General features: G+C 59.7%; 1 protein-coding gene across 2 annotated transcripts; it reads right to left on the bottom strand.

The window, feature by feature from the left end:
* Window positions 1–5,308: 5,308 nt before the first annotated feature.
* MFGE8 (milk fat globule EGF and factor V/VIII domain containing) lies at window positions 5,309–15,752 on the bottom strand. Of its 2 annotated transcripts, none has more exons than XM_084267825.1 (10): window positions 15,611–15,752; window positions 12,371–12,496; window positions 11,982–12,107; window positions 11,396–11,509; window positions 10,799–10,980; window positions 10,238–10,393; window positions 9,392–9,536; window positions 8,342–8,544; window positions 6,856–7,011; window positions 5,309–6,723 (listed from the first exon to the last, which is right to left on the bottom strand). In XM_084267825.1, the coding sequence occupies exons 1-10, from the start codon at window positions 15,681–15,683 to the stop codon at window positions 6,580–6,582; spliced, it is 1,425 nt and encodes a 474-aa protein (XP_084123951.1). In that variant the 5' UTR covers window positions 15,684–15,752; the 3' UTR covers window positions 5,309–6,579. The 2 variants fall into 2 exon arrangements, with proteins under 2 accessions (XP_084123951.1, XP_084123952.1); XM_084267826.1 differs by having other exon boundaries at window positions 8,342–8,526.
* Window positions 15,753–17,594: the final 1,842 nt, after the last annotated feature.

The raw sequence follows: 17,594 nt of genomic DNA, 5'->3' as shown, positions 1-17,594 counted from the left end.
GGCCAGGGAGTGAGGCTGAGCCCTGAGCCTGGGCTGTGGAGGGGGAAAGGGCTGTAGTAACACCCCAAAATAACCAGATGTGCCCCTGTGCTGCCCAGCGCAGGGCAGCAGGCAAGCTCCCTCGCAGGGATACAAGGAGAGGGGTGGAAAGAGTGGGCAGAGCGGCTCCCCTGCCCGCAGGGGAGGGTGCAGGCAACCTGAGACTTGCTCCACAACCGTAGTGGGGGTCCAAGTCCCCTCCATCCTCTCCCTCCCGCCTGGGTCGCACCACACACCACCACATTCACTGCTGCCACCCCTTGGGTGTCGCAGAGCACCCATCGCAGAATGGGGAGCTGAGACCGAGCCGGGGATGGGGCAGCTGGGAAAACGGGATCAGAGGACGTCCTTTGAACAGGATCAGTGGGAAAGCATCACACAAGGGGTGCAGGGGGAGGTAAGTGGCTGAGCCCCGCAGCAAGCAACAAGCTCAGTTTACAGAGGCAGCCAAGCGTGCAAGCCAGCCAAGGAGGGAAGGAGAGATCCCGGATTGCTCAGGGCTGCCTCCGCTGCTCCAGCACCGGACAAAGCCCGGCGGCACCCAGTCAGCCTGGCCACGGAGCCCCGGCTCTGCCTCCCGGGCTGCGGCTTCGCACCATAGCCAGGGCTGGCGCTGCCCCCGGCCCCCCCAGAGCCCGGCCCCCGGGCAGCAGGGTACCTGCCTTGCTCTCCACAGCACCAGCCACCTGCGCTGGCCCCAGCTCTGGGTGCCCCGGGCGCCCAAGGTTGCCCGGCGCGGGGCTCACTCACCCAGGGCAGCGTTACCAGCCTGCGAGCTTCCCCAGGGCCGGCAGAGGGGGCCCGGCACCCGGCAAGGCTCCGGCAGCCCCCTCCGAGCCCGGGGGGGCGGATCTGACATCTGTGCCCCCTGCTCAGGCAAAGGTTAGAGTGCCTGAAAAGGTGCCCCGGGACAGGGGCTACAGGAGAGCGGCTTCTCCCCCCGGGCAGGGCGCGGCACAGGGTGGTGGTCTCTGGGGTGCCCAACTGGCTGCTCACTCCTGGGCACCCCTCTGTCCACCCATTCCCCCGTGCCATCAGTGCCACTCCTCACCTCCCCGCGCAGCGCTGCCCACACTCCCCGTCCAGTCGAGGTCTGCGGGCAGCACCCGCTCGATGGGCAGCAGGGCCCCCAAGCCCAGTGGCAGTGGTGGCAGCGGTGGCAGTGGTGGCAGTGATGGCAGCAGCGGTGGCAGCAGTGCAGGCACCGGCGCACGGCAGGCACCCCGCCACGTGCTGCCCACGCACGGCACGGTGGGCTCGAGGCACCAGCATCTTCACACCCTAGTTTGGGAGGGGTACCAGCCCTGGCCCCCCTGTGTCCCTGATGCTTAGCCACCCCCCAGAACCCAGCTTCGCATGGACATACCGGGGGGCCTGGCATCCTCAACCACAATGGTGGTGAGCATCGTGCCGCAGCACCCACCACAGTGATGCCTGGCACCTTCCACGGCGATGCCACCCCTCCCTACCCTCCACGGCACGCAAGGTGACCACAACCCCGGGGTGCCAGCCCTCCCCAGCCCCCGTTCCAGGGTCAAACCCTACTCACGCTGGTTTCGGCAGGCGTGCAGGCAGGCTGCAGGCAGATGCACTGTGTTTAGGGCTCTTGCAGGGCTGAGAGGAAGCAGCTCCAGGGCCTGCCTCTTAAAGGGAAACACACGCCCTTACCAACCCCCTGCTCGCAGCCCAGAGCTGAGGTGGGTGCCCCCGGCCCCCCCCCGCCCACTGTGCCCAGGCAACAGCTTCGCCATGTGCCTGCACACTGCCTGCACGCTGCCCACATGCCTCATCTGTGATGTGCCAGCTGCCAGCACTGCCTCTGGCTTGGAGGGGAGAGCATCGGGGAGTGGGGTGTCCTGTTGGGGCTGGTGGGACCCATGGAAAGCCCCAGTGAAGGCACAGTGCTGGGAGAGAAAAGCCATCCCATCTCCCGCCGGGGAGAACTGGCTGCAGTCCCCAGGCAGTGGTGGTGTGAACACACATGTGGCAGGAGCTCTGTGGGCACAAGTGGCTTGGGACGAGTGGTCTGTGGCAAGAGGGTGGTCTAGGATGTGCGTGGGATGTGCAGGCAGTGCCTGCCTGCCTCAGGATCCCAGAGAGACAGCTGAACCACGGGGTTCAGCCTTCTCACGGTCCACCTGAGGCCACTGGAGCAAAGCAGAGGCACAAAAAGCCGGGCGAGAGCTTTGGAATACTTGGTTGCACCCATCTGAGGGGGCATCACCCCTACATTTGGGTGATGCCCTCTGTACCAGCTTCCACCAGCACACGGACACACAGCCCTGACTTACAGAGCCCCAGGCCGGGCAGCACTGCGGTGGCACAGCCAAGGGATGCCGCTCTGGGAGTGGCCAGTGGGGCCAAGCACATGGAGGAGGAACTGCGGAGCGGCGTGTGCCCTGACCCGGCGACCCGGCGGCCCAGCCTGGCGCGCCACTTCGGCCCTGGCTTTGTTGTTTTATGGCGAGGAAATGAGGCGCGGAGGCCCCGGTCCCGCTGCTGCCGCCACGCAGGACGGCATCAGGGCGGAAAGAAAACAACTCGTGTAAAAATAAACCGCCCTGGGGGCTGGCTGCGGGATGAAGGGGGCTGGGACCCCCTTCCCCACCCACCTCCCCCCCCCCCCCAGCATCGTGCGCTTGGGGTGCCATCTTGTCTGCCCGTCGCCGCCACGCTGATAGGGAGCAGCCAGCACGGAAACACTGTTATCTGCAGCAGCTCCTGTCCCCCATGGGAAGACCTGACTGGGAACAGCCGTGGAACCTGGGGTCTGGAGGCACTGCTCTTCCTTGCTGTCCTTCTCCCTTCACCCTGGCCCACCAGCCCTGCCCAAGGAGGGACAGAGCAGGGCCAGGCTGCCCGGGGACACAGGAGCGTGACAGCCAGGCACAGTGCCCGATTGCCTGCCCAGACCAGGCTGCTCCACAACCCACAATGGAGGGGCGATTAAATCTCCTGGCACAGTGATGTAGGGCTGCTGTGCTGCCTGCATCCCCAGCCAAGGGTCCCCAGTGCCCCCAGCCCTGCCCCATGGCCAGTGAGGTGGTGGAATGGAATGCCAGCTGCATCCCAGCTGCATCCTGGCCACCAGTGCCCCCCTGCAGTTGCTTGCCCAAGTTGTCCATGTCCCAGTGCCGGCAATCAGGACAGTCCCCTCCACCCCCCCACCCCTCCCCTCACTGTGCAGACAGCCAGCCAGCCCCGTTGGGGCATGCTGCTCCTTGGCGTGGCTGCCCCATTGTTTCAGAGGCAAGGAAGGAGTCACATGGTGCCCTCGCTGCCTGAACTGCCAGGAGACACTCTCTGCCCTGCCTGAGGTGGTGGCAGGGAAGGGGAGAGGGGTGCTGCTGTGCACCTCTGTTCAGCAGCAACTCACAGCTCGCTCTCGGCCACGGCTGTTGTCCGGATGTGGCAGCCAAGGTCCTCTACCTCCTCCTGGGAGCCCACAGCATGGGGACAGATATGGCCACCAGCAGTCCCCATGAGGGATGACACCCTTTTGGTCTCCCCTGCCTCTCACCCTATTTTTGGAGCTTTAGGGATGATCCGAGATTTGTTTTCTGCTCCCTGAAGGGGACCCTGGATGGCACTACAAGTTTCAGGGTGAGCGAGGCTGCTCAGCATTGGGGTAGCTCTGACCCTAAAGCACATGTTTAGGGCATGTGTTTAGGACTGGCTGAGCTTTTGCTTAATCAGGAGCCATTAAAATGTCATCCCTGTCTCAAACCTGGCAGCTGACAGCTCTGCCGTGGCCCCACTGGAGAGAGTTCTCACTGGAAAGCCGCTTGCACGGCGCGATTCCAGCAGGAACCTGCTGCCCGAGGCTCAAACTGGGGAGGGAAACCTGTGTTCCCAGTGGAATGGTGGAGGCTGTGACCTGTGCTGGGCTTTCCTGGTAGAGGCAAGAGGATGCTCTCCCCGACAGCTGCTTCCTGAGGAACCTGCTTGCGGGCAGCCAGCAGCACCGGCAGCCAAGTCAGCAGGCAGCGGGGTGCCGTGGCCACAGCGTGCCGGCCCTCCCAGCCTTCCTGCTGCCCAGCAAGCCAGCCGTGTCCAGGAAGCGCATCCAAGGGACAGGGACAAGTCGTGAGGGGCTGTGCATGGGGTGGAAGGCACCCCGGCCCTCACCAGCCCCCACGTCCTGGGGCTTGGCAGGAAGAAGGAAACGCCGCAGAGCTGGGATGGGGCTCAGCATCCGTCAGATGGGTTCGCCTGGGAGGTGGCAAGGGGCAGGGGGAAATGGTGACTGGGTGCAGCATCTGCTCCCATCACGCTCCCCATGGAGCCTCTGCAGTGCTCCTGTCTGTCTTGGCTGGACATGGGAGAAAGCTGCTCTTATCTCTGCCCCAGGTTCCTGGTGATAAGGGTGGCATGTCTAGAGGGGAACAGGGCTGTCTGTCCCCTCCGTCCCCAGCTCTAGCTGTGGCTGCTATTTGTCACCAAGCAGCCACAACCACAATGAATTCAGCCTGGCCTCTGCAAGCAGCCCCCAGGCCCCTCTGGTACTCAGGGATGGCACCCACAGGGCCAGGCAGGAGCCCACCTCCCATGAGCAGAGCCTGGGGAAGGGATGCAGGGCCAGGCAAGGCACTGCCAGCAGTGGGAAAGTGCACAGAGATTGTCTGGAGCTGCAAGGACAGAGACCTGTGCTGGGATGCAGGTGGCTCTGGGCCATTCATGCCAACCTCAGGGGTCCCTGCCCAGCACAGCAGAAGACTGAAGAAGAGCAAAGCTCCTCTGAACCATTCACCCCAGCACTCCTTCCCTATGAGGAACCCCAACTTCGATTCAGGGAGACCCTGCTCCAGCAGCAGCTATCCCTCCGTGGGGTTCTACCAGGACCATTCCCACAGGCAGCCCTGGCAAAGCCCCCAGCTCCCTCCAGCCCTGGGAGCGTGCTGGAGTGCAAGAGACAGTTTTGCTCCAAGCTGGGAGAATTTGCTCCAGGATCAAAGCCAAAGGAGGAGACGTAGGGCGTGGGGAGCTGATAGCGGCTTCCCCTCCCTGAATCCCATCCCGCTGCACTTGGCCAGCTGCGAGCACAGGCTCCGGCAGCTGCGGCAGGGTGGAGGCAGCAGGGAAGATGCACAAAGCCCTGGCACCTTGTGTTTTCAGGCAGGGAAGGGAGATAGGATGGTCTATAAGGGCAGGAGGTGCAGGATGAGCACGGGAGCCAGGGAGCTCAGAGGGTATCCTGAGGGTTCACCGGACCTGCTGGGGTTTGGGAAGTAGCTCTTGGGAGGCACAGAACAGCCAGGTCGACAGCCCCAAAGTTTCAGCTGGTTTTAATACTGACAGAGACACCCCAGAGCGGGGCCGCCGTTGCCCCCACCGTGCCGCCCGGGCTCTCTCGGCACTTGCCAAAGCGAACCTGCCGCCAGCCTGGCCCCATGGCCGCCCCGCATCCCAGCACACAGGGTAGCATCACCACCAGTGCCGCTGCTGGACACGCTGCCCACGCTCTCACTTGCCAGTGCTGCATCTCACTCACCTCCTACTGCTAATCCTGAGGGCTGGAGCATTGCAAGAGGCTCCCCTCTACCCCACAGAAAGGAAAAAAAAATCGGATTACAAAAAGGGTCAGTGGGCCAGCTCTCTGCCTACTGCGTTTGGATGGTTTAACCACCCCTTTTCCCAGCTTTTCTCCACACCAAGGATACAAACCATCTCTCCCCAATACCAGGTGGCAGCCTCCCTGGTCACTGCTTGGCTCCAGAGACAAGGGATCTCCAGGCACTCCAAACTGCATTATAGTGGGGATGACGGTGATGCTGAGACTTGGAGGATGTGGTGCCAGCACCCCAGGAAGGGGAATGGGCACATCTGCCAAAAAAGCCAGCCCTGGTACTTGCTGGAGTGCCCAGCAGGTAGAGCCATTGGCAACAGGGACCTGGTGTCTTTGATAGGAGCCATCTCATCACTCCCCTCACACTATGTGGCGCTGACACCACAGCGGAGACCACAGGCAAGGGAAAACAGGCAGGGGACAACAGCTGAGCAGGTTTGTCAGAGCCCCTGCTTGCAGCCATGCAGGGAGCAGGGGGAATGGTGGATTCTGTGAGCCTGGGGCACTTGCCCTAAGCCCCCCAAAACCACCAAGCTCCGATGAAGTGTGGGCAGGGAACTGCCACTGGCTGCAGCCTCTCTGCTGGAAGGAGAAGCAAAAAGGGGAAGAAAACTGGTCTCCAGGCTTAGCTAGGAGAGTGCAGCCAAGCCTCATTGGCAGGACAGGGTCCCCCAAGGAAGCCTGGGTTGCAGGAGTGGTTCCCCCAGCCAAGCCCTGGTTGCAGAAGAGGGTGTCACCCCTGGCTGGGGGGGGTGACAGAACAGGAGCCCTCCCCACATCCCACCTGCAAGGGCCCCATAAAGTGCAGTGCTGCAGCCCCAGCGCCAACACAGGGCAGGGGAGCCCTCCCAGCCACCTCCCGAGTTTGGGGACATGGAGAGTGGGGTGTGAGGTCAGAGCAGGAGCAGGCAGGGGCGGGCAGGGAGCGGGCTGGGTGGCAGGGAAAAGCCGCCCTGTCCTTCCTCCCCGGGCGCCTACTCATCGCAGCCCAGCAGCTCCACGCGCAGGGTGATGCGGTTGTGCCAGGCCACGGGCAGGATGCGGACGAAGCGGGCGTAGAAGGGCACATCAAACACGTTCTTCTTGTGCGAGTAGTTGTCACTGTTACCATGGAAGATCTGGGGGGGAGGAGAGGAAAGGTGGGTGTCAGCACTGCCAGGGCCTCCCCACCACCATCCCACCCCTCCCCACGCTGGTATCCCCGAGCCCCAGGAGGTCGCTGCCCACCTTGCCCTGCCCCACACACACACCTTGGTGCTGTTTGTCTGGCTGTCCTGGTAGAGGGTCCAGGATTTGCCGTTGTTACTGTAGGCCACCTTGTAGGCTGCCACGTACTGGATGTGGCCAAAGTCGCGGGCTCCTTGCGTGATGATGCCTGTCACCTTCTTCTGGGTCCGGAGGTCAATCTGGCACGGAGACAAAGCTCGTCAGGGATCCTCACAGGAACCCAACCCAGAGCATCCCGTGTGTCCTGGAGGCAGCTGGGATGCACTGACCCCTGGGGGTCGAGAGTGGAGAAAACACCACTCAAATCTCACCCCAATGCTGGAGTGACTAGTGAAGCTCTTGCCATGAAATCTCAACCCTTTAAACACTTGCAGCATCCCTCAAAACAACCCAAAGCGGGACACAAACCCTGCCACCACAGGGCCCTTCCCCATCACTGCTCTCTTGTCATTTTTTTTTCACTGAAAAGGTCAATGCAGGAACAATGGCCAAGAATCTCAACATAAAAAAATAAAGGACTCCCAGAGGAATGGCATCTCCACTGGGAAAGTGATTCTGGCTGAGAAAATACACAATCCAGTGCGGTCTGACATTTGGGTTGTAAGTGAGACGGTTTCTATTCTCCTTATTCTGCCACACTGCACTAGTGGTGCTGGCACACTACGTAGTAATGAGAGGAAAGCCTCTTTAACTCAGTTCCTGGCTTCACTGGCAGTACCAGCTGTACGTATACATGTATATGTGTGTATATATATGACTATACATGTAAATCTAGATGCAAGTACACAAACAGGCAGCGTGCAGTGTGGCAGACCAGCTCAGTGTGTCATCCTGACCCCAGCGCAGGCGCCTTGATAAGCTGTTATATTTAGGTCCACGGAGCAGCTGCTTTTAATCATTTCCCAAATAAAAAAGCGGGACAAATATCTGAACTGCTTTGTCCCATTATGTCATGAAATCATGTGAAAAGTATAAAAACAGGGGTGGAAAGGAAACTGAGAAGGAAATTTCAAAACTATTTGTTCCCATTCCAGACTGGGAAGGGAAAAGCAAACCTGATTTTGTTGGGTTTTTTTCCTGCAAAACAGAACCATGGTGTTCTGGGCAGCCAGAGGGTTGTAGGACAGTCACCTCAGGCTGGGATGGCACTGGGACGCAGAACTGGGGTGCTGCAGGCTCAGCACACCTCACAAGGAGGTCTGAAGAGATGGCACAACCCTGTTGTTATGGGCACTGATGTTCTGACCCTGAGCTCCAGTATCACTGTTAAAAAGCGGTGGCTGCAGCCCCATCCTGACCTGCCCCTGCGATCCCAGCTTGGGGAGAATACCACCGAGCTGCATGTCCCACAGCAAGGCTCCAGCTGCAGCATCCCAGCAGCTCTGCCGAGCCTCTCCCGCTGTGCCCATCCTGCTTCCAGCCACCTTGACACAGAAGACGACCCCTGGCATTGCTGGAAGAGCTTGGGGAGTAGAAATGAGGTTACAGAGAGAGGGCACCAAGACCCACCTGCAGCCACTCGGACTGGCCATCATGCAGTGCTGTCCAGGCATTGGTTTTGCCTGTCTTGTCGAGGCGAGCGTAATGGGGGTGCCAGGTAAAGGCATCGATGCCCCAGGTCTTGAAGACACTGGAGGCTGTGATCTGCTGGTCGGAGATCATGCGGGATTTCATGCCCAGAGGCTCCGAGCAACCTGCCGTGTTGAAATACACTGTAACACAACGGTTTATACAGGCAGTGAAAAGGAAAGAGACCACAGCACCACTGCAAGCAAGACCCCGCGGTCCCAGCGTCTTCTGGGTGGTGGGTACATGGGAACACATCTCCATGATCCCATGTACCCACTACCCAGAGCTGCAGGCTGGGCAAAGGCAGCGTCCAAGCCAGCTTGCCTCTTCCCAGGATTTTCAGCTCTCAGCGATTCCCTGGGTCACAGTGCCTCCTGCTGCAGGGACACACGGATGTCCCAGCCCAGAAGGTCAGGCTGCTTCAGCAGAAGGCAGAACAGGATACTTTCACGGGGTGAAGAGAGCAAAGCAGAGCCATCCCCACGCCCAAAAGCACGCCCGGCATCGCACCCACACAGCAGCAGGATGTGACCCAAGCCCCCACAGCACCCTGTACCCATCCCAGCATGCAGGTCTCGCTCGGCTGCTGGGGACATGCCGCAAGGCAGGAATGTGGGAGGCACAGGGCAAGGGCTCAGGCTAATCATTCCTCACGTTTCCCAGAAGACTTTGATCCTCCTGAGCTTCTCAAGCTCTCTGGCAGGAAAAGCAGCCGGTTCACAGCTCAGATAGGGAGGGGGGGACAATAAAACCCCCTGGCTCAGGAAGGTGTTAGCAGCATGAGAACACAGCCGAGCTGGTGGGATTAACGGCTTGAGCTCCCCAAAAGCACCCACGGGTATTTGCAGGCATCATGTAGCCAGCGTGAGAAAAACAAGCGCTCCCAAATTCCCTGACCCAGGGGATCAGAACTGTACACAGGGTGATGCCCTGCCCCGTGTCACCTCCTGCCCTGCGGTCCCTGGGGAGGGGACAGTCACCGACATTTACCGTTCATCTCGCAGCCGATGAGCTCAAAGCGCAGCGTGCAGGCACGGCGGCACATCACCGGGTAGATGCGGATGAACTGGGCGGTGATGGGAGGGTTGAACATGTTGGTCTGCATGGTGCCATAGTCCATGTTCCCCTGGAAAACCTGCAACGGCGAGCAGGGCTGAGTGCCCCCAGCCCTCCCACAGCCTGGGCATAAAATCCCTCCAGCTATGGCAACACTTCCCACATTGCAACAAGCAAAGAGGCGGCTTGCTTCTTTCTTCCTAACACAATAAATAACACTCAAGTCATGTTCCATGCAATTTTTCCCACCACTGGAGAAAGAAACTTTTCCATTTTTTAAAGCAAGGTAGACACTCTGAGCCATTCCTTGGATGCTCAAAAACCAAGCGCGAGACGCTTGCTGTGAAAAGCTGAGAGTGGAGAGTGGTGCATTCCCTGACTCTTCCTGCTTCAGCAGGGGAATACACTATCACCTCATGCTCGGTGCAAACACAGCACTGAGCTGCGTGAGCCATTCCCCAGCTCTTCCAACCTATGCCCATTCCCACAGTGTGTCAGCGATAAAGATGTTATCTGAACGACCTAAATAAGTCAGCGCTGCTTCTTTGGTTATGCTTATTACAGGCAATTAACCAGAGCCAGAGAGTGCTGCCCAGCACTGGAACCATCTGTGCCATCTCACTGCTCCGACAGTTCCCAACGTGGCTTTGACCCAGGTCAAAAGCACCTTCCCAAACACAGGGACAGTTTGTGACGCAGCTCACAGCCCCACCGGCAGCCACAGCACCGCTGGGCTGGGGGGGGGCTGTCGCGGCCCCCGCTTAGAGCATCGCAGCCCACCTTGTCTGCATCCTGCTTCTCGTCCTTGTAGAAGGTGAACTCCCGCCCATCCAGGCTGTAGGCCACCTTGTAGGCGCGGACAAACTCCTGCTGGCCCACGCGCCGTGCACCCTGCGTGATGATCCCGCTCAGCCGCATCTTACGCAGCAGGTTGGCCTGGCCGGGGGGAGAGGAGAGTGTGAGTGTGAGTGGGGTGCAAAGCCCCTGCACCCACCAGAACCCATGAGCCTGGCTGGGAGGGTGGGCTCCCACGCAGCATCAGGACCAGGAAAGGGGCTGCCCAGGGCACTGTGACTTCCTCAGGATGAAAGTCCTCCATCCCTCCAGCCTCGTGTCTGAGGGTGGGCAGAGAAGGGGGATTGCCACCCCAGCTCCCCAGCTCCCCCACAGCGACCTTGTCTTCTCCAGGTGTATCACAAAATGCCCCTGGGTGGCATCCTTTAGCAACAATTTAGCCCTGCCATTGCCACCACAGTGAAATCCCACAAAAGCAGCCCAGCAACACCAGCCGTGGCTACTGGGGCTGCCCGTTACCAGTGCTCCCAGTCCTGCTGCAGGTACCTGGATCCAGGGGCTCTTGTCGTAGTTGCTGGAGGTCCAGGCATTGACGATGCCATGGTTGTTGAGGCGCGCAAGCTCCGGTCCCCAGCGCTGGAGGCCAAGGAAGCCGTAGTGGACAGAGGATGCAGAGAGCTGGGCATCAGAGATGGCTCCTCCTTCCATGCCCAGGAGAACAGCACAGCCTGGGGGCACAAGTGAGGGAAGGCAGCGTGAAGACATCAGCACCAAAGAGAGATGATGGCCAGGGAGCAAAACCATTTGCCTCTTGTCTGGGGATGGGGCGGGAGACGGAGGCCAGCACTAAGACCTTCCTGTCCCTCAAATTTTCTCCCCTTCTCAGCCTTCTGCCAAAACCATACCATCCCTGAGCCACTCTCACAGCACAGAGCTCTGTGGGCAGGGGGAAGGCGGCTCTGAGGACACCCAGAGGGATGCTGGGGTTGCTCCCTCCATCAGGGCCAGCACTGCTGCACCAAGAGCAACCCGTGTTTGCCCTCCAGATCCCCTAAACCAGCTGATGAGATCTCTTCTGGGCATGCTGGCAATGAAGGATAGGGCAGTGAGGGAGGAAAAGGGGAGTTGGTGCCAGGGACTTACGGACATGGCAGGTCTTCCCCAAGAATGGAGAAGGACACTTGCAGGTATAGTCGTCGTCCAGGTCCAGGCAGGTGCCTCCATTCTTGCAAGGCTGGGAGGAGCACTCATTCTTGTCTAGAAGACATAGTGGAGGGGCTCAGGAGGTAATCCCACAGACAGTCCCAGGGAGGACACCCCTCATTTGGTACAGCAGGAAGAGGGGAGAGGCATAACTCTGAGCAAGGCCCATGGCAAGGTCCCTGCGAATATGGTGGCATGGGTTTAAGCTCTAGCCAAGAGGCCACCTAAGTCCTATTCCTGCTGACTGCAGCAACGTGGGTGCATCAGGACACACAACCACAGCAACGCCAGGAGCTCGTGTGGAGCAGCTGTGTCCCCTCCAGAGACACAGAGCAAAGCTCAGACACAGACATCACCTCGCAGATCAGTCCTTCCCTCTACCCTGCAAGATCCAAACCAGTCCCCAGATGCTGACTGGCCCATCATCCAACATTGCCACAGCTGCACACAGCCCCCATGTGACCCCTCAGTGCTGTCCCAACCCCTTAATGGCACAACAGTCCCCCCAGCCCCCCACTGTACTCACGGTTCTGGCAGTGCACCCCATCATACCCCACAGGGCACTTGCAGATATAGTCGGTGAAGACGTCCCCCCGGTTTGGGACCAGCTGGCACTCGCCATTGTTGTGGCAAGGATTGGGGTGACAGGGACCTGGGGAAGAGGAGAGGGAAGAAAATGGCTTTAACATAGGCACAGGTGGAGAATAAGAGCATCCACTGGGTTTGCACTCCCCAAAGACACTGCATTCCCCCCAAGTGATGGAGGTCACTGCATCCCTACTTAGATCTCCACTCTACACACTCGTCAGCAGGGCTGGACCCCAGGACCAGATCCCAGGGCACAATGAGGGCACAGTGCCATGCTGCGAGGCTCCTGGATTTCACAGAGCTCCCATGATGGGGTCAGCAACTCACCTTTCTCTGTCTCATTGCAGTCAATCCCAACGTAGCCCTCAGGGCAGATGCAGAAGAAGGGGGCCTCATTAATCCCAGTCAGGCAGGTGCCCCCATTCTGGCAGTGGTTCACGTCGCAGAACTCACCTGGAAGCAAAGCCATGTGTCACTGCAAGCCCTGGCTTGGCAGGCATCCTCCAGAGCCCCGTGGGGGCATCCCAGCAGGAACCCCACCCCTGTGGAAGCTGCAAAGAGGGGTGCACCTGGCAGAGGCTAGCAGGACCAGCTGCCCAACCCTGCCTGGGACGACCAGCGTTCAAGAGACCTGGTTGAGACCAGGAGTGTGAGAGTGCAGACAGGACCTGCCTTACCCTGGCACATTAAAAAAGGGGTTTAACAGAGCCCACACATGAAACCAGAGCCAGAGGAAACACAGGTTGCTGCTGCATCAAATGTTTCTGCTGGGAAGGAGGAGTGGCCAGGCTGGGGCTCACTCAGCCATGAGCAGGTCTGGATTATTCAAGGGGATGGGGCTGGTCCTGCGGCTGTGTTTTGCTAATAAGTACTTGTAAGACCTAAAAAAGCTCATTGTAGGGGGAGCTCACATGCCTCAGTTGTTAGATGCTAGAAGCACGTAAGGTAGGAGCACAAGCCTCATCCCTGCACGATGCCTGCCAGAACCCCGTTCACCCCGAGCACTCCGAGCAGGTCCCCCAGGCAGCCCCAGACCACAAGCTGGTCCCTCCTGGGCAGCTGGTGGGGCTGCACCATCCTCCCTGTCCGTCCATCCACTTCTAGCATCTCCCAAGGTACTGGGTTTACGTGGCAAGGAGGTGGTGGTAGCTGGGGGGTTGCAGGGATGGCTTCTCTGTCCGGCATAGATGACTCCAAAAGAGACCCACTGCTGCCCAAAGCTGAACCCATCACTGACACTGACATTGTCTGTGTGATAACGTATATAAGGTAAACAAACACCACACGGCAGCTGTGGGGGAGAGGAGTGAGAAAAATGTGAGAAACAGCTCTACAGACACCCTGAAGAGAGAAAAAGGAGGAGGAGGACACACTCCAGGCACTGGAGCAGGGATTCCCCTGTAGCCCATGGAGGACCCCACACCAGAGCTGTCTGTTCCTGATGGGCCATACCCCGTGGAAAGGGTCCACACTGGAGCAGTTCATGAAGAGCTGCAGCCCATTGGAAGGACCCATGCTAGAGCCTCATCATCTTCTTCTCTCCCCCCTGTCCTGCTGAAGAGGGTGGGCACCTGGCAGCCAGCTGAGGTCCACCCACTGCACCCATCAACCTTCTGCTCCCCACTGCAGTGCTGAATCAAACTGCAAGAGCTGGGCTGAAATTCATCCCACCCTTAATCTATTCCGTACCAAGAGCTTCAAGACAGCAACACTCTCCATAAACCTAGACCAGATTCCCATAGATCTGGCTGAAAGCCTCAATAACTCCTCGCCAAGTGCTGGAACAGCACGCCTTGATGCCAGGCTCTTCTCTGCCACACTGCAGGAGTCAGAGCAAGGGCTGAACTCAGGTGGAGACCCAGGAATACCTCCCCACACTACCTGCATGCCCTGGAGAAAATGGAAGTCAATGAGCTGTGGGCTCCTTGCCCAGACCCCTGCCAAACAGCACAGCTCTCATTAGCCTAAGCTACTACTCAGTGAGCTCCCACTCTTTTAATAGTCATGCTCCTTTGAGTTAATCTTACTCTTCCTGACACTCCACATCTGTAGAGTACACACCGGTGGCAGGCAGGCCAGCATTACATGAAGGTTTCCAAAAAGATGCTGTAGCTCCCTTAGCCCAGCCTCGGGAGGCAGAAAAATTTGGGCACTGGTTCAAGTTGCTGCCTGCACTGCCCAGCCTGTTCTGCATGACCTCATGCTCCATCAATGCGCTGCCATGAGCTACAGCACGGGAGGAGAGAGCTCGTGTTGATACGTGGGGATGCCTTTGCCCCACGCCCCTCCGCAGGTCCCGCGCGCATCCCACTGCTCCATCTCAAGGATCAATCCCGGCAGCCAGCCAAGGCCCTGCGGACAGAGCTGCTTCTGTTCAGCAGCAGGAGCCAGCTGCTTCCCCAGGCACAGAGCGCCAAGGAACGTGTGCTCCCCAGCATCCGCACTGCCTCCGACACAGGAGTTTCTGGGGTGGGACGCAGCAGCAAAGGAGTGAGGGCTCCTCCCTGAGCCAGACAAGAGGGGTCCCAGTATTATACTTTAATTATCCCAAGTAACTGGACTCCCTTATGGAATAAACCCCTATGTGGTGGATCTTGCTAGCCAGCCCCCGGCCCAGCAGCGAGGCACGTAGGTCACATTTTCCACTGTCGCAAGGAGTTTTGGATGCTCCTATTTCTTGGCCATTTCAGGCCTGGTTTCGGAGCAGCTCAGCATCTCCATCCTCCCCACATGCATTTTTCTCCGGTCAGGGACAGAGCTGTCACGGGCTGGACAGTCAGGAACCAAGGCAACAAAGATCAGCCACCACTTGTGGAAATGTTTGCTTATATGAACCCACAGGCTGGCTGGAAGGCAAAAATAACATCCTCCAAAAAGTGGGACGACTCATCACAGCAGGACTGGGGGAGGTCAGGTCAAGCATGTCTCAGGAGGGCAAAGCAGGCACCTCTCCCCAGGGAGAGCGAGCACACACAGGGCCCTCCTCACAGCACACCTTCCTGATGCCCTTTGCCCCCCTTGGGCCAGAGCCTGAGCTTGGGTTTTGCTCCCCTTCTTCCTGGTCTCGCTCATCCCTTTTGGAGACCCCCACCCGGGGCATGACCCACCGGGCAATGATGGAGCTGCTTCTCCAGGCCCCCGGCCAGGTCTGCCACGGGCGCTGTGTCAGGCAGTCCCAGGCAAGCTGTTTACATCGCGGGCTGGGTTAGATAACCCTCGAAACACAGGACAGCCCGGCTGAGCTATCCCCAGCTCGGGAGCAAGGATGGGGTTGCGGTCCTGAGCTCCTCCACCCCTGGGGGCTGCGCACCCTCTCACTCGCCACCCCTGCACCCCGCACAGGGCAGCCCGGACCCTCTCACTCTGCACCCCAGACCCCCCGCACCCCGCAACCTCAGCTCCCCGCAACCTCGGCTCCCCGCACCCCAGCTTCCCATCATCCCAGCTCCCCATCACCCCGGGCTCCCTGGCACCCCTGATCCCCTCCAGCCCGGGCTCACCTGTACCCCAGCTCCCCATCACCCCGGGCTCCCGGGCACCCCTGATCCCCGGTACCCCGCCACTCACCGGTCACGGCCAGCAGCAGAGAGAGCCCCAGCCCCAGGGAGAGCAGCGCCCGCCACGGCCCCGCCGCCTCCATGCTGCGTCCCGAGCCGCGCCGCGAAGCCCCGCCGAGCCGCGCCGAGCCCAGCCGCACCGCTCCGCTCCGCCGCGGGGCTCGGGGCGGGGAGTGACTCAGCCCGGCCCGGCGCGGCCCCACGTGCTCCGGCGCCCGCCCCCGGGGCGGGGACCGGCCCCGCCGCGCCGGGCAGGGAGTGACCCGCGGGCCGGTCCCCCCCGGAGAGCCCCCGCCGGGGAGCGGGAGGGGGCTGCGGGAGGGGGAGGGAGCGGGGGGGTGCAGGCAGCAAGGCGGGGTACCCCAGCTGCACTGGGGTACAGGGTGCGGGCAGGTAGCAGGAGGGCAAGAGAAACTGGCGCTGGTAGCAGGAGATGCTTCATTAGCAGCTAGGAGAGCAGCACACGGATGATGGTCTGGGTGCCGTACGGGGGTTCACCAGCTCAACACACACCAGACCTTGGCTCTTGGGTGGCTGCTGGGGTTTGCTGAGCCTGGCAGTGCCCACGGGCACCGGCCCTGGCTGGCAGGCAGAGGGGTGCAGAGCTGGACCAGGGTGCACTGGGGGCTGACAGCACTTGGCAGGAGGGAGAGCTGCTTTGCAGCACAAACTCCCTTTTCTCTCCTTGGGTGAGGTGAAAGCTGGAAGGGGGTTCCCCTCCAACTTGGTCAGGGCATGTGTGAGCACCCCGCTCCACCCTTGGCACCTGGCATGCCAGCGGCACAGGGTTTTCTCAAGCTCCTCCTAACCAGCATCAAGGAAAACAGCTTGCAGCCAGGTCAGGTGTGCACAGGAAAGGGGCTGGGGGGGGGGGACAACAGCTCCCTACCCAAAGCACCACACCACAAGACTGTTGGTTCAGCCAAAACCAAGCTCCTCTTTGAGCTGTGCACAGCCCTCAAGGGCTGGAAAAGCCCAGCCACGCTCCCAAGAGGAGCCGGTGTCAGAGCTCTGCCCTGGAACGCAGAAACCATTGGGCTAAAGTGCATTCAGGCAAAATTCGTAATCAACAGCAACCGCTTCAGAAGAGGGCACAGGGCCCTCACAGTGCAGGAATGCTGGATCATTTGCCCCCGCACTGGAAATCCACTCCTGAGCTGTCCTAAACATGAAGCTGATTTTATCTCTTCTTGCAAAACCCTCCATTTGAGCATTAACTAACCCACCTCAGACACTCCGGCTGCTCATATTTACATGCTGACTCTGCCAGAGTATTGCTACACTTCTGGCAGGGGTAACGCGGCCACCTCAGTCGGCAGCGAACTGGGCAGCCCAGCTGCCCACCACGCACTTTGACCAGTCTTTCCACCACATTTCCCATCTCCATTCCAGCACCCAGCTACTGTGGTCAACCAGTGCCCAGGAGGGCACCCAGACTGGGATCGACACCCTGGGGACAGACCCACTGGCAGGTCCATCTGCTCTGGCATGCCAGTGATTTAGCCACTGGTGGCATTGCTGGACAACCAGGGTGTGAGGAACGTAGGGAGCTGGGCACGTATTCCCCACCCAGACCCACCACCCTCAACTGGTCGTGTTTCCTTCAGTGAATAGCAACACGAAGGAAACTCCAGGCAGAGTTTAACTCCAGCACAAGGAGAAACAAGGGCTGGAAAGCAGAGAGTGGACAAGACATGGTACTTGCTTTCGAATAACCCTTCAACCTCAGGGTAATTACTGCTGTGGTGTTCAGAGGAAAACAAGGTCAGGAGGAGGAGACCCAGGGCAAGATTCCCAGTCCTGTGCACAGGGAACTAGGACAAGGGTGTTTGTTCTGCCTCTTGAGGGGCTGCTGGGCTCAGAGAAGATGCAAGGCGCAGAGGGAGCTACAGAAAAATCAGTGGCCTCTCTAAAAACAGAAAGCAAAATGTTTTCCTTCCGTCCCTGGGGGCATAAATGCCGATGTCCTGAGGAACATGCATGGGAAAGGATAT

Source organism: Gallinula chloropus (assembly GCF_964237585.1).
Source record: "Gallinula chloropus genome assembly, chromosome: 9".
NCBI classification, from domain to species: domain Eukaryota; kingdom Metazoa; phylum Chordata; class Aves; order Gruiformes; family Rallidae; genus Gallinula; species Gallinula chloropus.
Note: the sequence above shows the minus strand (reverse complement) of the source record. Positions and strands in the feature narration are given on the sequence as shown.

What these genes read in the sequence shown, in the direction of transcription:
- MFGE8 (XM_084267825.1), bottom strand. Translation starts at nt 15,683, where the DNA reads ATGGAGGCGGCGGGGCCGTGGCGGGCGCTGCTCTCCCTGGGGCTGGGG. An exon ending in TCTGCTGCTGGCCGTGACCG is followed by an intron (nt 12,497 to 15,610) that starts GTGAGTGGCGGG and finishes CTTTGCTTCCAG; the next exon opens with GTGAGTTCTGCGACGTGAAC. An exon ending in TGGGGTGCACTGCCAGAACC is followed by an intron (nt 11,510 to 11,981) that starts GTGAGTACAGTG and finishes TATGTCTTCTAG; the next exon opens with ACAAGAATGAGTGCTCCTCC.